This window comes from Podarcis vaucheri, assembly GCF_965113315.1.
Source record: "Podarcis vaucheri genome assembly, chromosome: 7".
NCBI classification, from domain to species: Eukaryota; Metazoa; Chordata; class Lepidosauria; order Squamata; family Lacertidae; genus Podarcis; species Podarcis vaucheri.
The window spans coordinates 51,597,221-51,610,880 of NC_138765.1; the positions used below are offsets into that span (position 1 = coordinate 51,597,221).

Here is a 13,660-nt window from a genome sequence, read left to right on the forward strand (position 1 = left end):
CTCTCCGCCCCAGGCAGCGGTGATTGGGTTCTGACGGGGGAGAAGGCGGGCCCAGATCCGGCACTCCAACGCCGTTGGCCGAGCGGCGTGCCCATCGCTTAGTGGGCGGGGAGAAGGACTAGCGGCGGCCCCGTTTGAAGCAGGAGATGGAGATGGAGGCACCGGAGCGGGAAGAGGCCTGCGGTGAGGAGGCCGTAGCAGGGAACGTGCCCCTTGCCCCTCAGAGAAAGCCCCTTCCCTAAAGGCATCCCTCGCGGACCCTCCCATTCCCCGCCTCGTGTCCACAAGGGCGGGGGCTGGAGGAGGAGGAGGAGGCGCCCCCGCCCTCGGCTCGCCCCGTCTCCCGGTTCTGATGGCCGCCTTTCTCCCCAGCAGAATGCCTGGGCCGCCCTCCGGCCTCTCGTGCCCTGAAGCGTCTCTTTGGAGAGCTCCGCACCCTCTACCAAGAGCGCCTGCACTGCGTGGGGATCCAGCTGGAGGAGGATCCGGAAGGCGCTCGCAAGGTATCTCCCCTCTTTCCCTTAATTAGGTCTCCCTTTGTACTAGGAGGAGTTCCCCCGAGCAACATCCTGCCCCCTCCTGCCAGGGTACTGCTGGCTCGCCCTCCACTGCCCAAAGGGAGGGGGCGCCCGACACACACATACAGGGCGGGATTTAGGTTTGATGAGGCCCTAAGCTACTGAAGGTAATGGGGCCCTTTATATGTCCAGCTGTCCTTTGTCAACAACAAATTGTTGCTGTTAGAAATAAGCAAACCGGTGATATTTTAGGGAGCAGGCTAGCAAGCGTGGCGCATTTCTTACATCATAGGAGCCTACAAAACACTGTTGCTGTATGTAGGTTTTATTTGTTTTTTTATCATATATTTTGGAAATGTACATCCAGGTTTTTTCCCTTTAAATTTTTTGGGGGGGCCCAAGAGACAGGGGTCCTAAGCTATAGCTTGTTTAGCTTAAACATAAATACAGCACTGCACACATACTCCCATGACTGGTATTCCTGCAAAACTAGTGGCTGGTTTCTTCAGTGGTTGTAACTGTTTGCTGTTTATCCCACAGCTTTATCAAGTTTGCAAGGTGTATCTGGGCCATCAGCTGCCAGACATGTTGGCTCCATTGAGTTCTTGGGTGATCAACCCACTCAGCCTCTTGGCTATCTTCTTTCCGTTTGCATCCAAAATTAGATTGAGGTTGTGCACCTGTGGAAGCAGACTGGGAAATCCACATGGGCCTGGCATTTTCTTGCAATATTTTTCACAGCTGCTCTATTTCATGGAGGAAAAATGAGGCCTACAGGCTCACCAGGTGTCCCTGGGGATCAGGTCTAAGGCCCCTTGGAAACTTACCCAGGGTTAGGGTTGAGGGCACAGGTGGGTTGTTATGCTGATTATGTGCTGTGTTGCTGGAAAGTAAAGGGGCTGTATCTAGATGACTGAATCAAGCTCTCCAAGGAGTCTTGTTTTTAAAGGAGGAAAAAGTCCAGAACTGACTGTTCCAGATAATGGATGCAGCTCTGCTCAGGTACTTCTGCCTTTGTTGACTGTTTCTGACAGGCTACTTTGTGTGGTGGAGGTGCACAGCAGCACATTGGCTGACAAATCTGAGTGCAGCAGGCATAATAATAATTGATAATAATTTCCCCAAGCCATGAGCAACCCTATAGCCAGGCCCCTTGATCCACTTCTTTCAGAAGTTCTGCCACTGAGTGCTGACAGGGCAGCTGGAACTTTCCACAAGAGCTCAGACTTCCTTCTGAGTTGTCTAGCTTGGCACACATAATTAACCAGATGCCATTTTTGGCACTTTTTTATATAGTAGAAAGTGGGAAATGGAAAGAGATAATAAAGGTAGCTATATTTGGTCCATAAGTAAAATTTTATTTGAGCAGCCAAAATGTCACAAAATAACGTGCAAATTTCCAGGTCTCTAGAACACTTCTTCAGGCTGGATGCCAAGCAGAACATAGTGGAGGCAAAGAAAAGCTGGGTGAATGTTGTAGCACTTTTTTAAAAAAATAAAATGTTTTTTATTAAGCTTTACATAACAAATTTCAATTTAAACAATTCATTCACCTTCACGTTTAGGATTCTCTGAATGTTGTAGCACATTTAGTCAGAGTCTTATAAGGTGATATTCACAACCTAAGAAGTAGAATATAGTATAATTCAAGCCTCAAAAGACTGCAGCTTTTAATATTGCTAGGAGTTATTAAGAATGAGAATAGGCAAAGTTACAACACTTTCATAAACAATGGAGAAAAAATACAACTAAGGATAGGATTGTTAATACTCCATCATCATTTTAGACAACACATATAGGTATTAATAACAACTATTAACTACATAAGAAGAGCAAAAGATCCTGGAACTGAGAGCCAGTTCTGCTCTCAGCCTCATTTCACCTCCTGGTGAGGCCTCCATTCTGCAAATATGGGATTTTTGTATTCTGCATGGCTCATGTGCTTCCTCTGCCACTAGTAGGAGTGATAATCACATGGTGAGTTGACTCAAGTGCTGCCTTCACCCCACCAATACAGCTGTAAACAGCTGCCTGCCATTATGGACTTGCTCAGCAAAGGAGAGTCAAGAAAGGGTCAATGTCTCTGTCATGTTTATGCCAGTGTGGCCCTGTTGACCAAAGCAAAATTTAGGTGACATTTATGTGGCAGTGGGCCCAATCTTCTGCTGGCATTGGATGCAGTTGTAGTTAGTGCTGAAAATTGGGTAGTGTGGGTATCTCTGGCAAATATTGTAGTGCTGGCCGTGTGATTATGCTGGCCTGTAAAGAGAAGGATGCTCCTTGGACATGGTCATTGTTTCTCCCATTTATCCCCCTTGCATATGACGTTTTGGAACTTCATGTTGCTGTGTTTTAAGGAAAGGCTTGGGTCCCATGGTAGACTGTTTGTGCTCATGAGTTCTTATGATCTCGCTGAGCATCCAGACTCCCAAGTGGCTCCTGAGCAGGGTGCTGGAAGGTGAGGGATCCTAGAGTCTCTGGCTGGGTGACCATTGACATCTGCATGTACCTCGAACCCTCTTCATCACTCTTTCTGTGTAAAGTAGAAACCTTATCCTTCTGCTTTCTTTTGTTCAGATAGGGAATATTCCTGGCAAATAATGACCAGTTTAGAAACTAACTAGCCCATTTCTGAAAAATAAGGTGGCCTTGTATGAAGGGCATATTATTTGTGTTGGCTTTGATGGTTGGTCTTGGGGTGCAAAAATATTGAACGGTTTTGCTCTGTGCCTGCATGACAGCCATCAGCCTGTATTGAATTCTACAAATAGCATACGTGAAAGGTCTTGGAGATGGGGAGACTGCCCGTTCCCTCCCCCGCTGGTATTTTTAGCTGGATGAGAGAATTAGAGTGCTGGTGCGCTCTTGTCCAGGGTTCCTACTCACCCTTCATTCAAGCAGAGTAAATGCAATCTCCAATACCGTTCTTAAAAAAAAATCTCTGAAGAGCCAGAGCACTGGAGGGCTTCAAATGAGCTGTGGAATAGAAGCAGTTCATTAGACACTTAGTTTCTATCTTTGGAAACTAAAAGCCTAGAACAAAACAGGAGGCATTTCATCCTCTGCCAGATCGGATGAGAAAATGTAGAGGGGGGTAGAGGTTGTCAGATGAAAGATAGGGAGGGAGGCAGCATGAAAGTGGAACTACCCCCAGTGAGAGCCAAAACATTGCCACTTTAGAGCAGGGTGTGTTCCTGAGAATGGGGAGCAAAAGCCAGCCCCTGGTACACGTGTGCCTTGAATATTGTGGCTTCTGGAAGATCATTTGGGGAGCTGCTGCAGTGATGAAAAAGGGCTGTGCTTGGCTTGCCTGTGCCTTGGCCAGGGGCTCCCTTTTTCCAGGAAGATGCCTCTGCTGTATGGAGGGGTATAACCCTAATGGCTGGTTGTATGCCATTAAAAGGTATTGTACACTCATAAAAGAATGACATTTTGATCAATGCTGTTATAAGAATTACTGTCTTGACACAGGAAAGCTTTCCTGTTGCAAGTTTAAAAATATGCATTTAAAAGCTTTTTATTGAATACCTTTGCAGCATCCCTGAGAAATCAGCCGTTTTGGTGTGAGGTTGCTCTGAAGTGCTCCTTGGTGTAGCCAGGGTGCAAAGCTGCTCTTTGTGACTGGAAAGAAGAAGGGCTTTTGGGCTCAATTATTGCAGAGGCAGAGGGGGAAACTCCTTAGGCTCATACCCTACAAAATCAAAATTTGCTACTTTAAAAAAAGAGAAAAGAAAAAACACGTACTTCGTTTTATTTTTTTACTTTTGGGCAGTTACTCCACCAGCCCTCTTTTCTACCTTTGGGCCTGGAAACTGATCAAGAGTGCATTTGCTAAGGTGCATGGACTCAAGCACCTCTCCATCACATCCTCCTGCTGCTTAATTGTAGATGTCAAATGTAGTTTGATCCTTGTTTGTCTTTGCAGGTAAAAGCTTTACCTGTTGAAGGGGTCTTGATTCCAGTTGGCCTCTCACATGTGTTTGTCAAACCCCTTCACAACTGAGTCATTGCAATAACTATCCTGGCAGTCCTGTGTCAATCCAAGGACTTTGTATAGATGCCTGTTGAGACTCCAGCACAGAGTGTATGTGAAGGAACATACGAGAGAGAGAGAGAGAGCGCGCCTGTGGCAATTGACCTGCACTGTATAACTGATCCTGCCTAACAAGCAACCTGTTGAGTGACTGAACGGTGAGGACTTGTGTCATGACAGGGACAGCCTGGATCCAGCTGAGTAATAGCCACAGGAGCCTAGAGCTTGGGGAACACAACACAAGCCCTGGGAAATCTGGGCTTCTGCTCTGAACTGGCATTGGTTCATCTGAAGCTTCTGAGTTCTGGAGTGAGCTAGCGCACAGAATGTCTTTTGTCATCCCTTTGTTTCCTGTTGATCCCCTGCCCCCAGCCAGATGCCAGCAGCTCCTTTTTTTCATTATGTTGTCCTCTGTGCAGGTGCACTTAGGAGTGCTGTGTTGGTTTGCTTTGCAGCTGTTGTGTTTAGGCCTTACAGCGGGAAAAACACATCACATTCAGAACAGAGGCTGGCCTTTGTTTTGTTAGTGGGATGCATCCCGATTTTAACAGCAAAAGGGATGCACAAGAGGAGGGAGTGGAACTCTAAGCCTGTCCTTGCCACCTAACCACCTTGCCTTGCAAAGCCTCCTCCTTTTGTCTGGTCTTATTGTTTAGTTTGTCTGTTAGGGGTTGACCCATGACAGAGTCTTTTCAGTGGTGGTTCCCCATTTGTGAAATGCCCTGTCAGCGGTGCTTGTATTTACCACCAAATTTTAAAAGCCCAGTGCCAAGCCCCACTTGCCAAGAAACAATCAGGAGTGCACTTTAAGTTTCCCAGTAGTTCCACAACTAATGTCATAAGTGGATGATTGTGACTTGGGGCGGAAAAGGCCTAGGAGGCAAAACGAGAACTGCTGCTGCGCTTAATGAGTGCCCCACCACCAGGAGGGCCAGAGATTCCCCACAGTTGGTCTTTCTTTGTGGGAACTGTTGCAAGTAAAAAGTGTGTGCACAAAGATGTTGCTACTGAGGCAGCTTTGATTATTTCCTGCAAAGCTCCACAGAAGTCTATTTTTTTCTTAGCTAGTTTTGGGATCTCTGTTGGAGGATGGATGGCGGCTAACAGATTGAGATTGAATCCTGACAAGACAGAAGTACTGTTTCTGGGGGACAGGAGGTGGGCAGGTGTGGAGGATTCCCTGGTCCTGAATGGGGTAACTGTGCCCCTGAAGGACCAGGTGCGCAGCCTGGGAGTCATTTTGGACTCACAGCTGTCCATGGAGGCACAGGTTAAATCCGTGTCCAGGGCAGCTGTGTACCAGCTCCATCTGGTACTCAGGCTGAGACCCTATCTGCCTGCGGACTGCCTCGCCAGAGTGGTGCATGCTCTGGTTATCTCCCGCTTGGACTACTGCAATGCGCTCTACGTGGGGCTACCTTTGAAGGTGACCCGGAAACTACAACTAATCCAGAACGCAGCAGTCAGACTGGTGACTGGGAGCGGCCGCCAAGACCATATAACACCGGTCTTGAAAGACCTACATTGGCTCCCAGTACGTTTCCGAGCGCATTTCAAAGTGTTGGTGCTGACCTTTAAAGCTCTAAACGGCCTCGGTCCAGTATACCTGAAGGAGCGTCTCCACCCCCATCGTTCTACCAGGACACTGAGGTCCAGCACCGAGGGCCTTCTGGCGGTTCCCTCACTGCGAGAGGCCAAGTTACAGGGAACCAGGCAGAGGGCCTTCTCGGTAGTGGCGCCCTCCCTGTGGAACGCCCTCCCACCAGATGTCAAAGAGAACAACTACCAGACTTTTAGAAGACATCTGAAGGCAGCCCTGTTTAGGGAAGCTTTTAATGTTTGATGTATCACAGTATTTTAATATTCTTTTGGAAGCCGCCCAGAGTGGCTGGGGAAGCCCAGCCAGATGGGCGGGGTATAAATAATAAATTATTATTATTATTATTATTATTATTATTATTATTATTATTATTATTATTATGTTAGGAAAGTGCTGAAAGATTTCCTCTTCCACCACCCTATCTTTCTCTAAACTGGCTTCTCCTGTCTTGGCAGGTGTTTCTCTGTGTGAATACTTGGTTGGGAAAAGAGATTCCTTGGGAGGGTTTGCTATTGCTGTTTTACTGTTGCTGTTATGGAGAACATAAAGACATTCTGGCAGCTTTATGTGAACATATATTACTTTTCTTTTTAAAATTTGAAAATTTGTAGAGGATTTTGTTAAATAGCCTATTGATGATAGCCCTGTCTTCAGTGTCCACACATTGTAGGATTCTTATCTGTGGTGTCAATGTACTGCCCACCCCCTGCTTTTCTAAGTCTAAGCATATAATACTACTTCCAACTAATATTTCTAACTCTGCAAAGTTAGTCTATATAGGTAAACAGCTGTGGAGCAGAAGGCGATGAATATTCACAAATTATTTTGGTGAGCAGCAGCCTCGAAATGTGCTGGATGCCGTGAAAGCTTTTCATTTCTTGAATTACAGTTTTTATGTAGAAATTTCTCAACCAGTTTATCTTGGAATCGCTAGAATGTGGAAGGCCCACCAAGGTCTGGCTTGTGTAACCTGTTTTCTGTAGAGACATGTTTATTGGCAAATATTGCTTTTGTCCTCCTTCCAAACCAAGTCTGATCTTGGTGGATTGTTTGCTAATGTTGCATGCTGTAGCTACAAGAGGGCTGTAACTCGATGGCAGAGCACACAAAGCTGTGCACGCTGAAGGTTCCAGGTTCTGTCCCCAGCAACATCTCCAGGAAGGACTGGGAAAGACTCCTATCTGAACCTCTGGGAAGCTTCTGCTGGCCACTAGAGAAAATATTGAGCTAGATGGACTGACTCATAAAAATAGTTTGCTGATATTACAAACTGTTTGACTGAGGGGTGTTGCTTCCTGTGGCGCATACATGTATATTCCTTTCGTTCTGTCAATTTATTTTCAAACTGGTTTTGCAGGCTTTGGACATACTACTAAAACCTGACCAGAGGGCGCAGCAGACAAGGAAAATAGAGATCCAGAATACTGGTTGGGTCTCTTTTGAACCTTCTTTTTGTCTGCATTGGGGCAAAATTCAGCCTCTATTATTTGTTGGAAAGTAACAACGGTGATGAGGGAAGGCTGGAGATCAGTGGCAGAGCACACCATTGGTCATGTTGACTGGGGCTGATGGGGAACTTGCGTCCAATAGCATCTGCAGAGAGAGGCCACACGTCTCTCACCCTTGGTGTATACCCTGCCTTTCTATCAAACATTTACTATAACCACAAGAAAACAAACAATAAAAAACCCAGTGATACAATCCCAACAAGATGGAGATACTGTTTGTGGGTGGTTTGCCTGCCCAAGGAAGTGATGTTCAGCCTGTTCTGTGTGCCTGCTAAATATCAGGAGTGCAGTTAGAACTTGCATATCCAGCTTTGACTCAGGAAGCACGGCTATTCTCAGTAGCTCTGAGTACTTTTCACCAGCTTTGGTTTGTGGCCTCCTGCAGCCCCTTTTGCACCGTTCCCTCCAGTCATCCAGGCTCTGGAAATCTCAAAAGAGTATTATTGGAATGTGTTATTGTTGAGGCTGTCTTTGGAGACAATTTGGAAACTGTGGCTACTTCAGAACACAACTGCTGATCTGGGCTGGGTGACAACATTCTCTCTCTGTGTGTCTGTGTCTGTCTCTGTCTCTTTCTCCATCCCTCCCCCCAAAACGTTAAGACAGTCCCACTAGCTCTCAGTTAATTACTGAGCTCAATTCAAGGTGCAGGGCCTTTTTTCTTAAATCCAGAAGGGTTCTTCTTGTGCTCCTGTGGCTTTGAAATTTCTGAAGAGCTCCATTGTTTGGCCACTGATGGGCATTCCAGGCTGATTTGATCTTTCCGTAGAAGATTACTTGGATTAATGAGATCAGTCAGGCTCAGAGACTCAGCTGCAGTTGGACTGACGATCAAGCTGGAGGTGTGTTAGCCAAGCACAGAGCTCTGTACTGCCAGCACATTACTTCTGTTGCCAAGAGGTTGTTGTCTCTTTTACACATGCAGAGTGAATCCTCTGGTTTCTGAAAAGGAAGGCTAGAATAGTATTAGTGTGTTGTCCCACATTCTGCTTGCACAGCTGCCCATAGCTCCAAAGGCTGTCAGGAAGATCTCTGTGCCCTAGTTAGAGAAACTGCAATAAGCCGTACTCTTCTGACGCTCTTGGCAAGTGGCTGTTGCAGTCCCTCATAGTTTTAACAAGCTGCAGATGTTTGGTGGGCAATGCTGCTTTTGGTTCTTGAGAGAGGAGGTCTTGAAGTTCTGGCTCTGGATGTTGCTACTCTTTAATGGTTCTGGTGTCTCCCTCTGACCCTCTTCTTTTTTGGCCCTCTTTCTCAGCAGCACGTCAGCCTCGGCTCCCTCTCCCTCCCCACTTCCTTGCTCACAACACACAGACTCTCCCTCTCATGTCCTTTTCCCTTCCTGACTGAATTCATCTTTGGCTTCCTTAGTGAAAACTGTGCTGTTCTTCTCCTGTTTTTAGATTAATCTGCCTCTGTAGTTGGAATTTTGCAGCAGCTCATCCAGTGGCTGGGCTAACAAGGATCCAGCATACTTAGTTTTATCTCTCTTCCATGTGGTGCCAATATCTTGCTTCACAAGTAGATTTCAGAAGCTGGTGCTCTGTGGACTCTTGCTCAGCCCCCCTATGCAAAACACTGGAACTATCTGCATCCCTTTCAGTCTGGTTTTGGTCACTGATGGGTGCCGGGGAGAGGGGGCCCTGCAGATTTTCCAGTTCAGCTTCCTTCTGGATTGGCTGCCACAGATCCCTCCCTAATGCACGCCCCCTCTCATTTGTGGGTTTATTTATTTGTTTCATTTTTAGAAGGTATGGGCTGCCCTTCAGTATAATATTTCCTGGCTACAGTGGTGCCCCGCAAGACGAATGCCTCGCAAGACGGAAAACCCACTAGACGAAAGGGTTTTCCATTTTTGAGCTGCTTCGCAAGACGAATTTCCCTATGGGCTTGCTTCACAAGATGAAAACGTCTTGCGAGTGTTCCGATTTTTTTTTGCTCCCCCCCCTTTTGCTAAGCCGCTAATAGCCTTTTAGGGACGCGGGTGGCGCTGTGGGTAAAAGCCTCAGCGCCTAGGGCTTGCCGATCGAAAGGTCGGCGGTTCGAATCGCCGCGGCGGGGTGCGCTCCCGTTGTTCGGTCCCAGCGCCTGCCAACCTAGCAGTTCGAAAGCACCCTCGGGTGCAAGTAGATAAATAGGGACCGCTTACTAGCGGGAAGGTAAACGGCGTTTCCGTGTGCGGCTCTGGCTCGCCAGAGCAGCGATGTCACGCTGGCCACGTGACCCGGAAGTGTCTCCGGACAGCGCTGGCCCCCGGCCTCTTGAGTGAGATGGGCGCACAACCCCAGAGTCTGTCAAGACTGGCCCGTACGGGCAGGGGTACCTTTACCTTTACCTAATAGCCTTTTATCCGCTAATAGCGCTAATCCGCTAAGCCGCTAATAGGGTTGCTTCGCAAGACGAAAAAACCGCTAGACGAAGAGACTCGCGGAACGGATTTTTTCGTCTTGCGAGGCACCACTGTATCTTTCAAATAAAAAGAAAAACAAATACATAAACACCAAAACCATAAAATCAAAGGGCATCTGATAAAAGCAATGTAAAATAGCCACAATGATTTGTTAAAAGATCTACGGAAGCAAATAGATCTCCATCTGGTGCCAAAATGACATTGAAGTTGGTGTAGAGTGAGCTGCCTTATAGGACAGCTGTGTCACCACCAAGGAGTCCCTCCCTCTTTGCCCTGTCCTCATCATCCTCTGCATGGAGCCCTTTCTGCCCCACTCCCTCTTTCTCTTCTGGAGAAAGTGGAGCAATTGGAGTGTCTTTATGTAGAATCATGGCTGTACCATTTTAGTTTGTGGGGTGGAGTGCAGAGGTGGATGCTCAGATCTGCAGAGTGCAAAGTCTTTTGCTCCACCCCTTGTTGACCACCCAGTAGCCTGGCTTGGACTTGTCTGTGCTGATGACAGTCTAGGTTGCGTTTCACATTTGCACTGTAATTACTGGTAGTTAATTATTTTTAATATTTATCTTCCAACTTTCCTCCAAGGAGCTCCAGGTTACTTAAATGGTTCCCCCTCTTACAACAACTTTGTGCTGCAGGTTAGGCAGTGGAAGAGTCAGGATTTGAATTTTGGCCCGTCCAGTCCAAGTCTACTATGTCACATCATAAATTATAGAGTTTGAAGCATCCCTGTTGTTTACGACTTACATATGAGTACTAATGCCTGGGAATTCCTAGGGATTCCCCTTCAGTTTCTTGGAGTTCAAGGTTCCATATCCAGCTTGTTCATGGCTGTCATTTGCATGCCAGAAGGATCTCTCCCTCCCTCAATTCTTTTGGGAAAGAACAGCCCTCTCCATTCCCTCTGGTGTGCTTACTGCAATTCTGGCGCTCTTGTTCCCAGACAGTTTCCTTTAACAGTCTGCCCTAACTCTGCAGCTCTGGATTCTGTATGAGAGAGGGGGAGGCCTTTCTCTTCCCACCCTCCCACATCCAAAGTATCTGGGGACACTTTGCATCTCTTTCCAGAGACTGTGACATGATTATTGTCATAGGGAACCTGAAGCCATGGAAGTTAGCCCCAAAGTTTGCAATACCCAAGGGACTCTTGTGAATCTTATTCCTCCGAGCCTGAGGTTTTCCTCCCCACCCCCTAAAAACACCTCCTTTTAACATCCCTGGGGGCATATGTGGAGTGTCTGCCAAAGCCAAGAGTAGCTTTGCTTTGCATGGGTAATTAGCTGGATCATGTAACAGACAAAAAATGTTTTTCCTGTACTGCGGTAATAATAAATCTGTTGCTACTTCTGGCCTGCTGTGTTTTGACCATAGTTGGAGATGTCTAATGACCGAGTGATTTTTCTCCCACAAAGTTCAAATGACAACAAAGAACCTGCCTCATTCCAATAGGACTGGCAGGCAAGAATAAGGAACTGCCAATGCCTCCATAGGATACAAGTGAGGAGCTGCATCTTTTTCTCAGAGTTTGGAACTGTTAAAAGATGTGGCAAAGTTCAGGATTCTCCAGTCATGCCTAACCTGTGGCAGAGGCTTTGCATAGATTTCCCCATAGGCCAGATTCTCCCCAATGCCAGCTCATGGTGCTCAGGTGCTTCAGCACTCCCTTGCAGATTAAAAAACACACATGCAATATTGTGTTTCTGTCATGGGCCGTCAGTAGCACTGATTGAAGGTTTGGATAAAAAGGTGGCGATGTTGGAGCCTTTTTAGTTGGGGAAAAAAGCTTGAGTTAAGGGAAGATATGCAGGAGGTATATTGAATTATATGTTGGATAAAGTGAAAAAGATGGATTTCACTTTCAGCAAAGGCCATTCAGTGAAGCTGAATGTTGGGAAATTCAGGACAGACAAAAGGAACTACTTTTTCACACAGCACATAGTTAAATGAAGGAATTCCTTGATACAGGATGTAGTGATGATGATTGCCACCAACTTGAATTAGACAACCTCCTGGAGGATTTATCCAGTACTTATCCTACTAGCCATGATTAATTAATTACCTTCAGTGCCAGAGGCAGTATGCTGGGAATCGCAAGTGGGCAGAGGTCCTGCTTTTGGAGTTCCCATTGGGCCATCTGGTTGGGCCCTGGGAGAACAGGATGCTAGACCAAATGGGCCTTTGACCTGATCCAGCAGGGCTACTCTTATGGGAACATACATTGATGCTGAATGTGTGGGGTGTCAATTATGTATTTATATTTATCAGTAAGAGACATGAAAGAGTACCCTTGGGGAGATGGACAACTGTCAAGGGGGCTCTACAAAATGGAGTGTAGAAGCAGGGTCGCATCTTCTTCCTGCCATTTCTGCCTGTGATGAGACAAGTAGCTATGGTTTCTAACACCACAAATATTTGGCTGGCAGGAAAGGTGAAGGCAGTGAGGGAGAGTTGTGGCTAGACAAGAAATGATTCTGTGGAGGCTGTTTTCCATTGTACTTTAGCCTGCCTTCCAAATCGCATGTTTGCTTATGCACCTGAACTTGCATAGCATCAACTACATCAGTATTCCTCATTTTTTTGAAGGTATAACTTTCCTTGCTCACACACTATAGCTTTGCTCAAGTGACCTTCTACACATATCCTATCTGTACATTAGCACGGCTTAGGAATGTGTTTGTCTCTTCTGTCTAAAAATACCCAGCTGGTAGGATTCACGATCCATGAAGGCTAATTGAAACAATTTCTCTTCAGGTTTTGGCAGGTGATGCATGCATCTTAAGCATTAATATCTATAAACTGAATAGTTAATGAATCTAGGCTCTAATAATGAATTAGAAACACTGAAATTATCAGGATGTGGAGGAGAATTTTCAGTCACGTTTGCTTATTAAAAGCTTGCTACTTAATAAGCTAATCACTTTATTTGACCCCAAAGGAGTAGCTTGGTTGATTAGGAACAGGTTTCCATGTGCCAAAACTTTACTAGTGAAGACTTCTGGGTGAACTCCTTCATTTTTGGTAGCTACTGGGAAGCACAGTTTTGCTGCCCTCCTTTTCCTGCTCCCAGCAGCTAGAAGGGAGAGGTGGCTGCCTATCTTGGCAAATGGTGGCACAAGTGAACTTGCAAACCCACCAGGTGAGCTGGCCCTGGTTTTGTCTCATGGCAACATGGATTTGGTCCCTTCTGCTGTTCTCCAGCAGGGAGTTGGCCAGGGCAACTGCCTCTTTGAAGGGCTGAGGGACATCCTGGGAATGGAGACATGAGTTAGGGACATTTGTGGCTTGGTGCTAGGTCATTTCCGGCCTTTCTGTGGCAAAAAAGCTCAATATTGTGATTAAGTCCCTGTAGTGTCGAAGACTATTGGCTCTGTGAGGTGACACCCCTGATGGTTTAAGATGAGAGGTTCTGGAAAGAGGAGCCAGAACCCTCTCTCCATTTATTGCCTCTTCCTCCCGCCTACCTACTGCCATTCCCACATATCCTTCTCTCAGAAAAAAAAGACACACTTGAGTTGAATGAGATGTTCTTGCTGCAAAGTTCTGCATAGGCTGCCAGAAGACAGTGGCTTCCTTAGGTTACTAAGTGATTCTGGT

At 46.5% G+C, this 13,660-nt stretch overlaps 1 protein-coding gene across 6 annotated transcripts in view; it reads left to right on the forward strand.

Moving 5' to 3' along the window:
- Positions 1-47: 47 nt before the first annotated feature.
- Positions 48-13,660, forward strand: part of PMFBP1 (polyamine modulated factor 1 binding protein 1) — an 83,632-nt gene continuing 70,019 nt past the window's right edge. For 2 of the 6 annotated variants that reach the window (XM_082229261.1, XM_082229263.1), the window contains exons 1-2: positions 116-183; positions 373-503. In XM_082229261.1, the coding sequence (XP_082085387.1) occupies positions 147-183; positions 373-503 (168 nt within the window). In that variant the 5' untranslated portion in view covers positions 116-146. Of the gene's footprint in view, positions 184-372; positions 504-13,660 lie in introns of all 6 variants that reach the window. The other 4 variants (XM_082229264.1, XM_082229265.1, XM_082229262.1 and 1 more) reach the window with 3 other exon arrangements.